This window comes from Chenopodium album, chromosome 5 (genome assembly GCF_948465745.1).
Source record: "Chenopodium album chromosome 5, dcCheAlbu1.1, whole genome shotgun sequence".
Classification (NCBI taxonomy): domain Eukaryota; kingdom Viridiplantae; phylum Streptophyta; class Magnoliopsida; order Caryophyllales; family Amaranthaceae; genus Chenopodium; species Chenopodium album.
In genome coordinates, this window is record NC_137838.1 from 69,724,416 (window position 1) to 69,743,540 (window position 19,125).

Sequence of the window (19,125 nt, forward strand, 5' to 3'; positions counted from 1 at the left end):
GCCTTTACCTTACCCAACCCCGCCTTGACCAAATTTGAGAAGGGGAAGCCTTCTTACACATTTGAGATTAACGGTCAAGGCGAGGTTCAAGCACCTCACCCTTCACCACAACCCCACCAATCACCCTAAGACCAATCCCCCCCACACCATTCACCACACTACGTACCCACCACCACCCTTCACCTATGGCATACCCACTTCCTCGGTCGATTATAACGTCGACCCCAATGCCCCCTATGAATTTTCGACTTTTAGAAGCCAACTGGACCGTATAGAGATGGGGCAAGGGAGAGTAGAGGGCATGATGAAAAACCTAAATTCTAGGTTAAGCACCTTGGATGGTTGGGTAGGTCACATAGAGAGGAACCTTGGGAGGGGTTTATACCCCATGTATGATGACTATGCACACCGAGGGGCTATCCCCCCCCCCCCCCGAGGCATTAGTTCCCGACTGGTTCCAATACCCCCAAGGAGGGTATTCCACCCCCGGAGCATTTGGTACTTATGTGGACTACTCTTCAGTTCAGGGATATGGGGGTGATGCTCCTTTTGGGGGTATGGGGGGAATGTGAACCCTAACTACTTTGCAGGTGGTTCGGGTTATGGTGGTGCTGGAACGAGCTAGGGTGGTGCCGGCTCGAGCTATGGAGGAGGGTATGAGAGGATGGATGATGATGAGGAGTAGCTTCTCCTAGCTACCTTCCCAAGTCAATGAGGATACTGCTTGATTTGGCTTGGGGGGAGATTTCTTGTATATATGGTAACTCTCCTTCTCTCTTCTCTATCTATTGCTTTCCTAGTGTAGTTTTTATTGCTTTCCTCTATGAAAAAATACAAAAACAAAAAAAAAAAAAAAAAAAATTCAAAAACAAAAAAATTCAAAAAAATACGTTCCAATGAATTGTCATGCTTCCCTGTGTCCCATACTTAGAAATATTGTTTTGATTCTTGGTACATGATAATGAGCTTTGTGAATTTGTTGATCATGATTTGAAGTTTAATTGTTTGGATTCCTAAACATGCGTCAATTTTGCCAACTATTTGTGAATATGGTGCTTGACTAGTTGATTTGGTTAGGAATGTGTGTTAGTTCCTGGTATGTCAATGAATTTGAGTATTGGTTTGCAACTATTAGTAATGTTTATATAGCTCAATATTATGCACATTGAGGAGGACGAAGGCATTTGTTCTCTTAGGAAGCCTTCAGGCGATATTAGATACATTTGTTCCCTTATTGTTAACCATGTTGTTGCTTGTGCCCTTTTATTGTTTATTTAGCCACATTACAAGCCTATTTGAGCCCCATTGGTTACTAGTCCCAAGCTTGGCTTGGAGGAGCTATTAGTTGGTGAGGTGAGGGAGTTGTGGTGTGCACATTATTTGCACAATGTGGGAATAAAAGAAGAGTAATTGTTCTTTGATATTATGATTGGAAAATATTGATGTTTTGTGTTACAAAGTTGAAAATTTCCAATATGAGGTAAAAAGAAAAAAAAAAAAAAAAAGCAAAGAAGAAAAAATATTGTTTCATATGTTCAAATGTACTATTTGAAGGTTGTTCAAGAAAAAAAAAAAAAATCAAAAGAAAAAAAGAGTTCAAGTTTGAAAAAAAGAAAAGAAAAGAAAAAGAATAAGTGGTTCAAAGTTTGTTTTAATCCACTCTATTCCATATTATCATATTTTGTGAGTGAATATGTAAGTGTTGGGATTGTGTTGTATATATGATTGTTTGGTGAACTTTTGTGGAGTTGAGTTGTGATTGGAGATGTTTTGGTCATCACTTGTTGTGACCTTGGGTTTTATTAGGATATGGCTCCCTTTAGCATAGCTTTACTCTCACATTTTCCTAAATTTATCGTACCCTTTACCCTAGCCTTACATTACAAGCTTTAAAGACCTTCCGACCTTTGTGCATAGAGTTGTATGAATGTGAAAGTGTTGTTTATCAATGCAAGTTATGACTTGACATATTTCGAGTCGACTAGTAGGTTGAGCGTTCATTGTTTTAAACACACGAGAGTGTGAGATGGGAGGGCGTTGTTCACAAATAAAAGGGGTTGGTTGGAGAGCGATCGAGTACATCTTTTACTCGCCACATAAATGAGAGTTGAGTGCGTGAGCACTAATCTTGAATTCTATATGCTCATGTGGTTTGCTTTACTTGACAATTGTTGGGGATGAAGGATGGTTAGATGAATGAGATTGATTGACATTGAATCATGTTCATTAGACTTATCTTGAATCGTTTGTGCTTGATTTTGTTTATTGGGATGAGGCATGTTTAATATGTTCATTGATGAGCTCTTTGCTTAGGGACAAGCAAAGGTTTGGCTTGGGGGAGTTTGATATATCCAATTTATATAGTGTTTTACCCCCGTCCCGTGGTCATTATTAGTAGTGTTTTTGGCTCTTTAGAGCCACTTTTATTACTAATTTGTGTTTTCTAGTGTTTTCGTAGTTTTAGTTGAGTTTTATAGGAAATTGCACTTTTGGAGCATTTTCCCGGGTTTTCATGGATCGACTACGGAAGCTAGAAAGACACGACCATTCTTGAAGCCCAGGATCGGTGTGAGCCGGTGATTAAGGGCTCGGTATGTAATACCGGGGCTATTGGATCGACTAATCAAGACCCGATGAGGAAATCCGGATTGGGCCGAGGAATCGAGCCCAATCGAAATCCAAGCCTCGAAGAGGAAGCCGGGCCCGATCGGGCAAGCGTACGCCCGATCAGGCGAATGCGCGCAACATCAGCCTCAAGAATGCGCGCCCGATCGGGTGAGCATAAGCTCGATCGGGCGCAACGTGCCAAGCAAAGGCAGGGCAAAAAGGCGGGCCCGATCGGGCGCGTGTTTTTCTTAGTGCTGATTAGTTTGTTTTAGTTTTTGTTTTAGGAATGTTTAAGTACGAATTATGTACGTAAATTCTGATTACCTTCTTTCTTAGATTTTCTCTCTCTACTTAGGATATTTCCTCTCTCTTCATTTCTCTCTTATACTTTTGTTCTTAATTATTTTTCATTAATCAATATTTCTTTTGGTAACGATTTCTCTTCTCTTAATCTTAGTTGTTTACTTTATTCTTTTGATCATGTCTTGTTTTGTTGCTTTGATTGGTTTAGTTTCTATTATGTGTGAGTAGTTTTATTTTTAGGGTTTAAGGGGATCCATAAATAATATGAAGGGGTGATTTATTGTTGTTAATTGTCAATGCTAGATTAATTTCCTATTTATTGATTTAATGCTCTGTGACTAGATTAGGCCTGATCTTTTATGCATGAGTTTGACAATATTGATTCGAGATTCGACAGATGAGAATTGATGTTTAGGTCTAGTTTCAATAGGCAGGTTAATTTATAAATGGTTAAGTCGAGATTCGAAAGATGAGATTTAATACCGGTAAATTAATTGTGTGATTATAATACGTAGCGAAAGCCTTTTATAATCTGATTAATGTATGCATTGATGAATGATTATTATATTTTACCCTGGAATATTATTTATTGGTGAACCTATGCCCTAGATCCTTTTATATATTGTTTTCTCCCTATTCTTAATCTTCGTAGTTTAGTTTCATATTCGAACTTATATATTGGTTACTTCATAATCTAGATTGTATTAATTAATTAGGAGTAGAAAGACTTGTTTCCCTGTGGAGTTCGACCCTACTTCCCTATCTACTTTAGTTAGAGGACTTAGGTAATTATTTTTTATTAGGGGATACGACTTTACCCTGTCATAGGGGTATTTGGGCCTTTGGAAGTATTTAAGGCTTACTCGTTTAGGGTATGTTTCGGATATCGGATCGGATATCCGATATTCAAAAATCCGATTTTTTCGGATATCTATCGGATATCCGAAATTCAATATTTCAGTATCCGATATCCTGTCCGATATCCGATTTTCGGATAGTTTTCGGATCGGTTATCCATGATTTTTTTATCGAATACAGATTAAAATTTTCGGATAGTTTTGCTCAACCCTATCATCTTCGTCAGCAATGGCCATGTAAGCTTCGTGGAGGGGATCAAGGTTCACCATTCTGTCGGGGTACTCAATTTGTGCAAGATCTGAGTAGTGAAGTGTCAATTAGGAGAGAGAAAGTGGAGAAATCGAAGGATGAAGAGGAGAGAGAAAGATGCAGTATATGAACTAGGGTTCATCTGGAGAAATCTCCGAGACAAATAGAGAAATCCAACCATCGAAATTAATTTTTGGTGGTTGGGAATATGAGTAAATGAGAGTATTTGGGGGGAATTGGGATAATAAATGGAGGGAGTAATTAGATTAGGGAAATCTGATTAGTTAGGTTAATATGATTAAAATAAGATATGGGTAAAATTAAGAGAATTTGATTTTTTAAGTAAAAGTAAGAATTTAAATTCAGTTTTATTTTATTTTATATATTTTATTATTTTTTTATTACTAAAAACAGTAAGAAAACAGAAAGTTGCACATTACTCCAATCATCCCGAAATGGCAAAAGTTGCACATAACTATTAACGGAGGTACGTAGTAAATATAAAAGTAATTTTGCATGGATTAAAGGATTACTCTCTTAACTTAAAATTGACAATTAAATTTAACTTGTTTTTAAATAGTCACTACGTACCCAACGTAAAAATATTGAAATTCAAGTCTTTTATTGGCTTAGTTAGTGTTTTAATTATTTGCTCAGTTAGAGTTTAATTATTTGAAAACCGTTAAAGGATGAAAAAATTAATGAGTAGAAGACGAATAAAAATATAAAAATATTTTCATAACATGGCCGGGAGCTCGGATGACAACTAATGTTATTATGTTATACAATGCTAACGAATATATTGATACAATCATTTTGTGGCTAGCTTTAAGAAAGAATCTACATTACATTATTCCTTCTATAAATTAGTACAAATTTAGGGTATGCTATTTTAATTCATATTGTTACAGTGCTTACTTACTAATTTGCCTTTGTTATTTCTAATTTTCTAGGATTATACTTAACAATAATATTGCTAACGTTTAAGGTTTTTTTTTTTTTTTTTTTTTTTTTTTTTTTTTTTTTTTTTTAATCAGGGATCGGAGTATGTTAATAAGTTTAATTAGCTTTATAATGCTAAAGTTTAGATTAATATTGCTTATTTAGTAGAGGGTTTGGTATACATACGAAGTATATATTTAATTTTTTAAGATAGATTTTCATATCTTTTAAAACAAATCAAATATTTGATGATTTTGTTCATTATTAAGCAAGAGTTATTTAGCAAAAAATTAAATTGCAAATTGTGATATATTTCTAACTTCCTATATACTTCCTATATCTTTTATTGTCAATTGAAATAACATTACAATAAAAATGGATATAAATAGAATATAATATCACCAAATATTGATAAGTTAAATAATAGCGCGCTTGACTTCTATAAGATGCTAAATTTCTCATTTTAACTAAAAAAGAATGCCAAATTATGGTCCACATATCTAAAATTTCACGGGAAATCCTATGTTTAAGCACCATCAATACTATTTGTAACAAATAAACAAACAAAACTCACCTATATATACATAATTTCCCTTAACTTTTTTCCTTATCTTTTCATTCTCACACCCTCCATAGTTTCAAACTCACCAAAACCAATGGCTATTTTAAATCTTTTCTTAGCCATTGTTTTGGTAAGTGGGCTTACCATGACTCATATATGTTGTGCCTCATCCCTATTTGATTGGAAACTTCAGTATCTTGCACCAACAAATGCTGCCCGTCTTGCGGCATTGCAACCCCCTTTAGTTTGGAATGAGACTCTTGCAACCTTTGCTAGATCGTATGCTAAAGAGAGGGCTGTAGATTGTAAATTGCAACACTCAAACAACCCAATATATGGTGAGAATATTGCAATGAGTCCTGGAGAATTAAGCCCAACCGAAGCCGTGGATTTGTGGGCGGGTGAAAAGCCTAATTATGATTATGGCTCTAATAATTGCAAAGAAATGTGTGGGCATTACACACAAATTGTTTGGAAAAATACACAAAGTGTTGGGTGTGCCAAAGAAAGGTGTCAAAATGGAGGCACTTTTATTACTTGCAATTATTATCCTCCGGGAAATGTTATAGGGGAAAGACCTTTTTAAGCATTTGTTTTGGTAGGAGAATTCTATGTGTTAGGGCCATTTTTTTTTTTTAATAATTCTTCATATTGGTTAAACATTTTTGTATATCTAAACATAAGTGTAATGTATTGACACCATGTTTCATATTTAACCTTGCTTTAGAGAATTGGTGATATTGTTAATTTGCTACCATAATGTTGCTGATGTAATTATGAGGCGTAAAATATGCAACCGATTAACTAGTTAATTGTTAATTACAACATTCCGCCATTGTCGATATTATTGTCTACAATAGAATCCTTGATGGTATTAAAAAAATTATTATCGCAATATTTCAACCTTTTAGAGTAAAACTAGGGCAAGCTAACGCGCGATATGCGCTGGTCATATTCAAAAATTCTTTCGGTTTGACCTTAAATCACAAATTTAGTTTTTGATATGTAAACAACTATGTTCACGGGTATAAATGTCCAAGGAGACTAACATTTATGATATAAAAATAAGTGATTAAACATTTTTGAGGGTATAGTTGTCCAAACACTTTTCATTAATAAAAACTTGTACATATTAATCACATTTCATACAAGTAATCTTATACTTTTTAATTGCAGGGATATACAGTGACTTTGTTTCAAAACAAATGACACAATTTGACTGACACATTTGTCATTTTATACTTTAGCCCTTATTATTTGAGTTAAGACTACAATTAGGCCCTCAATTCTTCATTTTTTCACCTTTTAGGTACTCAATTTTTTTTTTCCTCACCTTTTAGGTACCCTAACAAATTTTCAGGCGAACTAACTCATCACTAACTCACCACTAACCATACATAATTAAAAATAATTAAATTATTTTTTTTTAAAAAAAAATTAATTAATTTAACTGTAAAGTAGCCAAAAAAAGCCATGAATACATCCTTGCACAACGGAAAACAAATACAGTTCAAAATCATCATCCACGATTTGCCCAACAAAAAAAAAAATCCAGAAAATGGAGTTAGAAATTGAAAGATTACTAAGAATGGCATGGTTAGCAGCGATTTTGCCCATATTAATTGCTTCATTCCCATCTTCTCATCTTAATTCTCTGCATCATATTCTTCTTGTGTTTGCTAGCCGTGGCAAAATCTTCAACTCATCTTCTCATCTCAATGTATTCCTTCCTTCTTCTCTGTAACAACTGTATGTTTAATTTCAATTTTCTGGATTTGATTTAATTTAGTTCTTTTGAAATTGCAGTTAACACTACCATTAACACCACCGTCGACACCTTCCATGCCGACATCTTCGCTAACAACAATATAATAAGTTGTGAGGTTGGATAGATAAATTAAAAAGGAAGAGTAGAAAAAAGGTGGATTAACAAGGGAATTAAATTGATTGCTTTAAATGGGTGTTTTGGATCTTGAGTAGGGTGGAAGGGAAGAGGGGAGAGAAAGTAAATGTGTATGTGTGAAGAAGGAAGGAATTGGGAGGTGGGCTATGGTTGTCGAAGTGGTAAAAAGAGGAAAGTGGGGATCAGAGTTGGAGATCAACGGTGGAGATTTGAGGATGGGGAGAGATCAACAGTGGAGATTTTTTTTGGGTGGGCCCCACATAACTTAACCCATTGTACTCAATTCTTAACCTTGGGTACTCAATTGCTTAGGGGGATTTAATTTTTTTTTTGCCGGAAAATGGATCTGAGTACCCAAACGGTGAAGAAAAAAAGTTGAGTACCTAAATGGTGAAAAAATGAAGAATTGAGGATCCAAATTTGGTCTTAACTCTTATTATTTTAAATCATCAATAAGTTTAAATTATAAAATTGATATTAAATTGATATTCAAAACTATACATTGAAACTATTTTAGTAAGTAACTAAGTACCACAAAACATTTATTTAGCATGAAAACAATTATGTTTTTGAAAGTACATGACATTTCACATTTAAATTTTTATTATAACATAGGAAAAAAAAAGTCAAAGTGTGTTAAGTTTGTTCACTTTATTCTTGAAATAAATATGAGTACTTGGTAATATAATTTTTTTTTTTGAAGGGGATATTTGGTAATATACTGTAAAGATAATTAAATTAATTTCAATTCAATAAAAATAATTTCAAGTGAAGAAAAATAATTTGTTTCCTTTAATTCATATCAAGCAAATAATAAAGCTAAAAAAAACATTAATTTAAGCTAACAACATCTTACCAAAAACCTAGATCTGTCCTCTTTCTCTCTCTTAGTTTTCCATTGAAGCGTACTCCACATTTTCCATTGAAATTTTCTATCTTCCGTTGAAGCTGCGTCTGAGGTAAAATATTGTTTTTTTTTTTTTTTTTTTTTTTTTTTTTTTTTGTAATCATCGATTATCAATTTCACAATCTAGGGTTTATTGTTAGTTTACTTCTTAGTATACTCATTTAAGGGTTCTTAATTCGATCATTGAATAATTGTTTATCATCTCTAAACTCGAATTTGTTGCTAGAGAAGAATAATTAATGTGATTTTTCTAGCCTAATTTGATATTTGAATCAAATTTGCTGAATGTATCTATTAAATGGGACCTTTTTTTCGTAAATTTTGAGCCTAATTTGATTATTGAATCAATTTTGGTTGCTAATGTGTTGCGGAATCCTTTAATTTTAGGGTCGAACTATAATGATTGGGACTTTTCTCCCTGATTTGTGTAAATGTGTAGTGTTAAACTGCAATTTCTCTATAGTAGAAACTATTTGTCAATATTCTAGCTAAACTAATTCTTGCAATCATGCTGCTATTCTTCAATCAAATTGGCTACCGCTTGTGCCGAGCTGCCACCCTGCTTTGTTTTGAGCATAAATTAGTCTTTTTGCGTAGGTGATGCCCCGGGTTATTACATGAATAATTTGAATAATTTATTTATAGTTTATTTTGAAACGATTACATGAAATGTGACATAGTTTAGCGGTCACCATTCTCTTGTTCATGACTTTGCAAATTGTTGCTGCCCATACTTGTAAAGCCTTCATCATACGTGTATTTCATGGGAGGCAAAGACGCTGGAGCTTAATATGAATTTTTCGTTATGCTGAATTTTGTAATTTCAATAATAGCCAAGAGTTGACGCAAAGCTATCTTTTAACTCAGTGGTAGGAATATATCTGGTGAAAGGACTTTTTTATCTAGCTGCATATCTTGTTGTTTTCAGTTCGGAAAAGCTATGGATTCAGTCAGCCCTGCAGAGCGCAGATACTTTGAAGACGATGACACCTCCATGATGAAAGTTATTAAGGGTACAACTAGTGGTTTAGCAGCTGGAACAATCTTTGGTACCGTTGTGGCAACATGGTATGACGTGCCTCGTGTTGAGAGAAAAGTTGCACTACCAGGATTGATAAGGACTTTGAAGATGATGGGTAACTATGGGCTAACATTTGCCGCTATAGGTGGTATTTTCATTGGTGCAGAGCAGATGGTGGAACATTATAGGAAAAAGAGAGACTTTGTTAATGGGGCAGTTGGTGGCTTTGTTGCTGGAGCTTCTGTTTTGGGCTTCAAAGGTACGGAGTATTCTTTTTCCGATGCTATTGAAACTAGTAATCAGTAATGAATATCTTAGCAACTTCAATTGTAATACATTGAAATTTTATGTGAAGTAAAACCTTAAAGCTAAATGTGCTGAGATATTATGCCATATACTGAATGTAGGAGACTAGGAGAGTAGGAAGGGGGAACTAACTTGTATAAACTAAAGAAATTAAGGTAACTGTGTGTTTCAAATCACATTTGTAATTATACTAGGTTGTTACAAACCTTCAACATCATATTTCAAAATTCTATTCAAGAAACCCTATAAGATTTCTATCTGCATTTTATGATGGCTTTACCTGGTTGCTTCTTTCCTCACCTTATTCCTAAATTAGGCACTTAAGGTTGGTTTTTGCATATCATGCAAATATAAATTGACTGTGGCTGGCATTTTTTAGAGTTAAAGAGGGAAGTTAAAGCCCTATATTCTGTATGCTGATTTTAAATAGCCGACACTTCCCACTCCCTTTGTTACTAATAATTAAAACTTTCCCTACTTTTCTTACATTATACTTCCTATATTTGATACATCACTTTTTCTTACTAGATTATATTTTTAACTCATATTTATCTATCTCTTATTGCTTTGAAGGCTACTTAAGTGGTTGTATTTGCTATCCTTAATACCTGTGCATTACTTTGAAACTAGGGTTGCAAGCAGCTTGTACAGCTTAAATGTAACGAGTTTCTTCAGTGCCACATTGTGGTTTCATAGCCTAGACAATGATAGTGTGAACTATGCAATATAGGAACCTGTGTTTGAAATGTAGTTTTCAATATTGTTATCATGTACATCAGTAATTCAATATATAGGAACCTGTGTTTGAATTTACTTGAAGATATGAATGTGAATTCAGGATAACTTTAGGAAAAATCTCCCCTGAATATAGATGATAAAGGACAACTTGTACTCATGGTGTATATGACAAAAATATACAACTAGTGTTGTTTATGCATCTTTCCCTTGATGTTTTTTCCCTAGCCTTGTTATTCTCAATTTCCTATCTAGTTCTTTTCTTATTTTGATGGAAATCGGTAAATTTCAATATACACGACAACTTTAGGAACAATTTCTCTTGAATATAGAAAATGAAGAACTGCTTGAACTCATGGTGTATATGAAAATAAGTACATTAAGTTTTTGCTTATCCTATTCGTAAATGCCCATCTTTCAACTGATGTTTCTTTTTCTCTATTTCCTATCCAGTTTTGTGTTATGTTTTGAGTTCTTGTCTTAATTTTTTATGGAAGTTGGTGAATTTCAATTTACTGCTTTCATCTCAAGAGATTTAGCTTGAAGTCTCTTGTATGTTCTCATCTCTGCGGTCTCCATTGTACACTATGAACCTTTGAAAGGTTGATGACACTAGGGTATTATGAGCTTAGTTTCCTTCAAATCTGTACACTATACGAAGATTTAAAGTGGTTTTATGCTGGTACCTTTTTCATACGTGAAAGATTTCGTTACCATCCATTAGGATATCTATGGTATTTAAAAAAAATTTCTTTGCAATACAAGTGTTGCATTGAAGTATTTTTTGGCTGTGACATGTTAGACCTATTGCTTATGTTACTTTATTGTCCTTTAGTTAGTTCCTCCCCTTCTTTCTTTTTTTTTTTTTTTGCTATATCATTTCCACTAGAATGGTTTGGGAGATAAGAACTAGTAAGGAAAAGTAGCAATTATTGTTTATTTAGTTTGGATAAGATAAGATAGGGTTAATAAGTGACATTAAGGTCTAATAAGACCCTAAGTAAGGTCCAATAAGGTCTTATAATTGTCAATAATATAAAAATGGGAAATTTTCGCTGGTAGCCTTCTACATTTGACTTTATTATTGGTTGCTAACTGTTTTTTCGATTGTATTGGTAGTCCCGAACTTTTAATCTTTACCTAAAATAACATTAATGTCATATTTTGGTAAAATTTAACTTGATCTAACCATGGTTAAACCTCTCCCTCTCTCTTTCCACTAAACAATCAACATCATGTTACCATTAAAAAACCTCCACCTCTTCTCCATTAAATTCCAACTCATCTCGTTTTTTCTCTTTCCATTAAATTCGCACTAACATCATACATTCACTCCTCCTTTGCTTCTCCAAAACATCTTAAAATTCTAGGGTCAAGATAGTTATACCTCTAAATACTCAATGCTCTTATTCAAGGCTTTCCCTAAATTTGTCTAAATATTGGCCATTTTCTTCAATTGAGATATATCATTCATCCTTGTATTCATCAAATCTTATATTCCACCATGTCATTGGTTTCTTCAATAACCTCAAGCCCATCGAATTTCTCAAAATATCATCTTAAGGCTCATTAATAATTTCCCGAATCATCAACTGAAGGTTCAGCTGCTCACATGTCAACTACCGCTGGCAGTGATACATATATATGCGGTTTACTCACAGGTGGTGAAGCATATCAAAATGGAGGAAGGGATTATTGCTCATGGCTTTGTGGGAGTGTTTATCGAGAGGAGAAAATTAAGGTGAGAGATATAGTTTTGAGGGTTAGTTTAAGTTGACATTATGTAAGACATGATGGAGACAAAGGTGGTGGTATCGCTGGTAAATTTGCAGTGATAAATGATAGGTGCAGTGGTTGAAGGCTTATCGGTGATAGGGTGCTAGAGGAGAGAGAACAAGAATGAGGATGGAGGTGGGCGGGTTTGGTATGTTTTTATTCATCTTTATAATGAAAAATTAACCTTGGTTAAGAAAAGTCAGTTTTAGTGGAAATTTTACCCAAAAATCTTTAATAATCTCGTGTTTAATAAATTGTAGTAGTTTGGGGCTACCATTGATAAACATGAAAAAAAATTGGCTATCAATGATAAATATCAAAAGTACCAGGCTACCAATGAAAATTTCCCTATAAAAATAAGATAGATTATACTCTCTTTATTTGTTTGTGTTCTACTTATTAACTTAGCTGTCATAGTAAAAAAGTAATAGAAAGTGTGAAAAAATATAATTATTGTGAGGTTGTAGGGGTATGATGGTAAAACGGATAAGCCAAAAATAGAATAAAATAAAGTGTCTAGCGAAAAAGGATGAACTAACTTGTTACTTGTGATATACGGAGAATCAATTTGCGAATGCGTAACGCTAGTATATGGAAATTACTTGAAATTGATGGTTTAGTATATTGTGCATTGTTATATACTTAATCCGTCCTTTTTTAGTTGACATATTTTTGGCCTTTGACACTATTCACAAACTTTACTTTCATTACTTTAATGATTTGTAGTTACGATAAAGGATAGTCATATAAGACATTGTTAGAATCCTCTCTCTCTCTCTCTCTCTCTCTATATATATATATATATACTTCCTTCGTTTTTTTATTATTGCACCATAAGAGTTTGGTGCAAAAATTTTGGTAGTGGAAAAAAGTAAGAGAGAGAAAGGTAAAAATACAAAATTGTCCATGTGACATATTAATAAACTAAAAAGTAAGTGTGAAAAAGCAAGGGTATGTTGGGTATTTGTAGTGTGAACACAAATAATTTTTTTCCTAAAGAGGAAATGGTGCAATATTTGTGAAACTTCCTAAAAAGGCAAGTGGTGCAATAATAAAAGAACGGAGGAAGTATATATATTGACACCACCCTCAATATATATATTCATAGTATCAACTTGTTATAATTTTTACTTTTTAATAATGAGAGATATTAATTGGTAAAGTTGTGCGTTGACAAACTGTAATAGACTAGCCAAGGAAGGGTAGTATAGGTATTCTTGTAATGTTAGTTTACTAGGTTAATAGTCCTTTGTATAAATAGAGAGGGAGGGGGAAGAAAAAGTTAGGCAGAAATTTATATGGAAAAACTAGAGTGTTATGGCCTCAAGCCATTGTTAGAGAGTGATAGCCTCATGCTATTTTGAGAGAGCTATTTACTGGATCATTTTGCAACTTTTTTTGCCATTTAAAATGAAAAGTTTACTAGGTTAATAGTCCTTTGTATAAATAGAGCGGGAGGGGGAAGAAAAAGTTAGGCAGAAATTTGTATGGAAAAACTAGAGAGTTATGGCCTCAAGCCATTGTTAGATAGTGATAGCCTCAAGCTATTTTGAGAGAAAGCTATTTACTTAATCATTTTGCAACTTCTTTTGCCATTAAAAATGAAATTTCCAAGCTTTCATCTTAAATTTTCCAATTATTCATTTAAACATAAAAACCAGAATATCAGTCTATAACACAAATGTGATAAAAGAAATATGTCAACTAAATAAGAACGGAGAAATATATATAAATATATTCAACAAGCTTCCAAATAAATTTTTTAAAAAAAAAATGGAGATGGGTAAATTTTCATATGTTAATGCCACCACCCACTATCATAGTGGGGAATTTGCGAACTTTTACACTATGTTTTAATAGGAATATTTAATGGGAAAGGGTGGGAAGAAGAAGTAAGGGATATAATTTTTCTTAGTTGGTTATGACATACAACAAGGGAAGGGAAAGGAAATGGAGCAATGCATTTTCCTTCCCTTTTAATAAATCAAATCCCTCTATTGTTGGAGAGATTTGGAAAGAAAAAGGAAGGTCACAGACTCTCTCTCTCCCTTCACCTCCCTTCTTCCTCTTTTTCCTTCCCCCTTCACTATTGTTATCATACACTATGTTTGGTTAGCAATTATGAAGGGAAAGAAAGGGAAGGGAAGTATAAAGAAGGAGAGGGAGAGAGTGAGATTCTATTTTCTTTCCAAATCCTTACAAATTTGAAGGATTTGGTTTATTAAAGGAGAAGGTAAATTGATCCAACTAACTATCACACCTTCCCTCCTTCCATATGCTATCCAAATAAGGGATGACCATTCCCCTCCTTTCTCTTTTTTTCCTTTCCTTCCATTTCTCTCTATCCAAACATGGTGTTAGGCTTCTTTTCATGTCATCTTCCCTTTCATTCTTTATCAGTGTGTGTTCTCGATGCCTCTGTTTCTATACAACATTTTCTTTTTTCTTTTTGAAGGGCGTAATATATATTTTCTTCATTGAGTGGCTAATATTGAGTGATCTGTCCTCCCTTGAAGGGCGTAATATATAGGCTCTTCATTGAGTGGCTATTATTGAGTGATCTGTCCTCATAATGTACACTTTTATATTATGGAGGGAAATTAATTCTTCCAAGTTCGTTCTTAGTAATATCTCTAGTAAAATTGTAAAGTTGATTGGGAATGCTCTACTCATAAATAATGAGGCTGAAATTGGGAGATATGCCCTATTGGCTCTTTTAATCGATGTAGGTGCTGTAACAAACTAAGGAAGGAAGATTATACTCCAGTATGACTGTGCTAAGAAATGAAGCCACTGTATGAGGACAAACTTAGCACTGACTACTACTATTAAAATAGTACTTCGGTCACATTTGACTTTGGAGGATAAAGCTCAAAAGTTTATATTCTCCTGGTCATACGTTGTGTGCAAATTTTCAAATTTGAGACTCATATTACTTGATAGAATGATTAAAATTGATATTTCTGGGTTTTTCGTGAGACATATTTGACAAAATAATTAGTAATGGTCATGCTGACTAAGCTTGACCATAAAAATTAAAATTGGCCTGTTATTGTACTCCGTATAAATGTTGAAACAGTGAAATAACTGAGCTTTCACTGAGTAGGTACTACTGAACTATTGATGATCTTTTAGTAAACATTAATAACTTTGAAAGTTTTTTTTTGAATTGGAAATCTGGTCTGCTCTGATTATTTTTGCTGGGCCTTCTTGTCATATCGCATATTCTTATTCATTGTCGAGCGTATTAAGGCAAAGTCTTTTTTTCCAAGCATTTGTTACTGTTGTGTAATGTATTAAGTATTTTTCAGGAAGGAGCATTCCAACAGCAATTTCTGCGGGAGCTGCATTGGCTGCCACTTCTGCCCTCATTGATATTGGTGGTCAGACAACAAGAATTGACAACGGTAAAGAGTACTACCCTTACACTGTCAAGAAAAGGCCTGCACCCACAGAATAAGCTCGTGTTGCTGCTACCGTATTTTAGAGGCAATGCTTTGGCTTATTCTCAGATAAGATGTATTTTCTTGTGTAATTTCTTTTTGCCTTGGCCTTACTTTCAAACTCGTTAGCCACATTTGAGTGAATTGTTGAATAAATTTGTACTGCCATTTTGCAAGTTTTTAACTTATTTTGTTTTCCAAACAAAATTAAGGAAAACATTTTGCTGCTTCTTGATATCCTTAAGAGAGCAAGGATGTATAATGAGCGTTAATTCCTGATGTTTACCCACTGTTAGTGCCTTTTCTTACTTGTTAACTAGTCAGTGGCTTAAAACTTGTTAAGGCTGTAAATTTTTGGCAGCCAGAGCCCATATAATATGTGAAATTCTTTCCGCTGAAGATTTCCATAAATATTCGAATGCATGGCAGATGCAGTTCAAGATTACAGGCTGATCCCTTTTAAGTTTTGCCTGTGCATTGTGTGACACGGATGTTATGAGGTTTGTTTTCAAAACGAAATGACTAGTATATGCTACATTGGTACTGAATATACTATTGAAAGGTTGGACTCCATGTTAACCTCTTCTGGGCTAGCACTGCAACCACAAAATTCAGCTGGATAAGTTGGAATTTTTTTTGTAAACCTTAGGATTGGCTACTGAATAGAAAGGGAAGAGAATGAATTTATGCTTGGAAACTAAACTTTGAGGATTAGCTTGGACCCCTAATAGGAAAAGGACCAGATAATTCTTGACCAATTTTTTTTATCCTTAAGCCAATACGTAGGAAATCTTATAAGTGATTTATCTTTCATGGATAGAACTAGGTTTGTCCAGGCCTAGAATTGTCTTACAGACTTTCCTCGGATTGGAGTTATAAGTGATAGTCGTCATCCAAGATCAAGGAGGAAACCACACTCATGACATGTAAATGATATTTGATCCCACATCTTGGGCACGATTCTGATTAAGCTAGTTGATATACACTTGGTATTGAAGATGAAAGTTGGGTTCTTGTTTGGAGTTTATTGGGTCACAAATGAATAAGGATGTTTCTTTGGCAACTTGGTGGGATAAGAAGCCTACAAAGTTCAAGTATAGTAAAATGGGGGATACAAGGATATTATCAAACTCAAACCTGCCTTTTCTACCCAATTTATCTCAAAGATTTTAATCATATATGTCCTCAGGAAGTCATAGACTAGACCATTAAGTTCAACGCTTGGCTTGGTCCTTGGAATTGCGCTATTTGCACCTCATGGCACAATGCTTATAATGCGCCCAATAAAACGAAGAAATGAATGGATTTATGTAGACCTTGATCTTGCTTTCAATTGACTGCAATCAAATTTCAAGTCTAGTCAAGTAATAAATGTTGTTTATTAGCCTATTTGTTACTCCATCCGTCCCTAAATTACATTCCTCTTTCTAGCATTTATTCCTCACATAATAGAGAGAAAGAGAAATGTAATTTAGGGACGGAGGAAGTAGTATTTACTTTTAATCTAATAAATTTAATTTGATGAACCTACCATTTTTTTGGAATAATGTAATAAATATGTTACAATGTTTTTCATAAATATCCAACTACTCAATAATATGTATGCAGCATATTTAACGATTACCTTCTATTACTTTTTTTGTCCCTTCATGATTATAATAGTTTGTATTAAGGAAATAAAATTGTATATGTTTTCCTTTTTTTTTTTTTTTGTTTTTGTTTTTGTTTTTTTTTTTTTGACATAAACCGAGCATAACAAATTTTATTAATCAACCAAATGGTTTAATTCATCAATTACATATCAGAGATACCCAAAGGAACCTCTTCCATCCAAACTCTAAGCTCATTAAAAGAAAGACTTAGTTTTGCTGGCTCGTGAGCAACCCGGTTGCCATTCCTCTTCACAAATGAGAACGAACATGCTTGGCAGCGAAGAGCAAGTTGTAGTATATCATTGACAACAAGGCCAAAAGCTGTAGGAGGAGCCTTTCCTTTCAATAGATGATTGTGAAGCTTCAAGCAGTCCGTTTCCAAACACACCCTACTAAAACCCGAGTCAAGAGTAATAGCCAAAGCGTGTCGCATTGCTAAGGCCTCAGCAACATCAGCCTCAAATTTTCCACTCAATCTTAGGCATGTCGAGACCACAACATCACCCTCCATGTCACGCATCACTCCACCCAACCCCACGCAATTTGAGCTGGAAACCGGTGCATCAGAATTAACTTTGATCGTATCTTGTGGAGGTGGCAGCCATTGAGATTCCAATTATTGTGGAGTTGAGTTTGTGCTAGTATCATGCTTCGCTCGTTCATAGTCTCCAACAATGCCCACGACCTTGTATATGATGTCACCCGCATCTCTTCTCCTTCCTTCGAACACCCAAGCGTTTCTTCTCAGCCAAACGCCCAAACCCCCCATAGGATACTCCAAAATAAGTTCCACCATGAGGGATCTTTGTGACTTTTACGGACAGAACAACACCAGTCCCTAAAAGAATCACCGGCTCTTGACACACATGTTAGGCAACATTATGTTGAACCTAATAATCCATATTTTAACATGGTAACCTTTATTTATTCATATTGACTAGTAACTTGAACTTTCATTAATAAAAATTTAACCTCATTTTTTTTTTCTAAGAAACCAACCTCTTTTGTTTTTTATAAAAACACAATGAATTTTATTTTAACATAATAAACTTTTTTTTTTTTAAATTAATAAAACAATCATAGAATCATAGTGCCTATAACAGTACGTAGTGGTTCAGAATAATTTAATGTGAACCAGTTACGTACATTTAAGTTTGTAAAAAAGATGATCACAATAATTATAATGACAAAAGCTAATGAACGCCCAGATACATTGAATAAAATAATTAAAAATAGAAATATTAACTTGATTTGAAATACTACCTCCATTTCATATTATTTTCAACGATTTAACATAAAGTAGAGAGGAAAAATGTCTAATTGTTGCAAATAATATGTAACGGAGGTAATATATATTAATTACACCGATTCACGCATAATTTTGGCATGCATTAATTTCCAAATAAGTACTCCCATCCATCCCTTTATTAGAAACCTAATTTTATTATGTGAGTAAAAAATATTAAAAATAGGCTTCTAATAAAGGGATAGAGGGAGTACCATATTAGAAAATATGTTAAAAAGTTATTTAACATCCCGGTGACGTACGTTAACAATATCTTATATAATATATATTTCCAGATAGGTATGATCGACAATGAATGATAGATACAATAATTTTAGTACGATTGTATGAAAAATATAATCAAAAGTACTGTATGCATTAATGTTCATAAACAATTTTTATTTTATTTTTTTTTCTTTTTGAAACCAATGTTCATATACAATTATTATTATTATTATTTTTTTCTTTTTGAAACCAATGTTCATAAACATAAGTATCACAATATATATGAAGTGTAATATATTATCCAAACAAGGAAGTTTGTCTCCCTTCATTTTTTGTTATTCAAACATAGCC

The 19,125-nt window shown here is 33.8% G+C and overlaps 2 protein-coding genes and 1 pseudogene across 2 annotated transcripts; 2 read left to right on the top strand and 1 right to left on the bottom strand.

The window, feature by feature from the left end:
• Window positions 1-5,615: 5,615 nt before the first annotated feature.
• Window positions 5,616-6,107, top strand: LOC145630944 (pathogenesis-related protein 1 pseudogene; annotated as a pseudogene).
• Window positions 6,108-8,226: 2,119 nt separating this feature from the next.
• On the top strand, window positions 8,227-15,901 carry LOC145630945 (outer envelope pore protein 16-3, chloroplastic/mitochondrial-like). Its single transcript, XM_081683065.1, has 3 exons — window positions 8,227-8,383; window positions 9,260-9,611; window positions 15,481-15,901. Exons 2-3 carry the CDS (start codon window positions 9,272-9,274, stop codon window positions 15,627-15,629), a joined length of 489 nt encoding a protein of 162 aa, XP_081539191.1. The 5' UTR covers window positions 8,227-8,383; window positions 9,260-9,271; the 3' UTR covers window positions 15,630-15,901.
• A 1,505-nt stretch (window positions 15,902-17,406) lies between these two features.
• LOC145633078 (uncharacterized) lies at window positions 17,407-17,775 on the bottom strand. The gene has a single exon (XM_081685373.1). The coding sequence runs from the start codon at window positions 17,773-17,775 to the stop codon at window positions 17,407-17,409; it is 369 nt and encodes a 122-aa protein (XP_081541499.1).
• Between the last annotated feature and the right edge of the window lie 1,350 nt (window positions 17,776-19,125).

What these genes read in the sequence shown, in the direction of transcription:
- LOC145633078 (XM_081685373.1), bottom strand. Translation starts at nt 17,775, where the DNA reads ATGGAGGGTGATGTTGTGGTCTCGACATGCCTAAGATTGAGTGGAAAA.
- LOC145630945 (XM_081683065.1), top strand. Translation starts at nt 9,272, where the DNA reads ATGGATTCAGTCAGCCCTGCAGAGCGCAGATACTTTGAAGACGATGAC. An exon ending in TTCTGTTTTGGGCTTCAAAG is followed by an intron (nt 9,612 to 15,480) that starts GTACGGAGTATT and finishes AGTATTTTTCAG; the next exon opens with GAAGGAGCATTCCAACAGCA.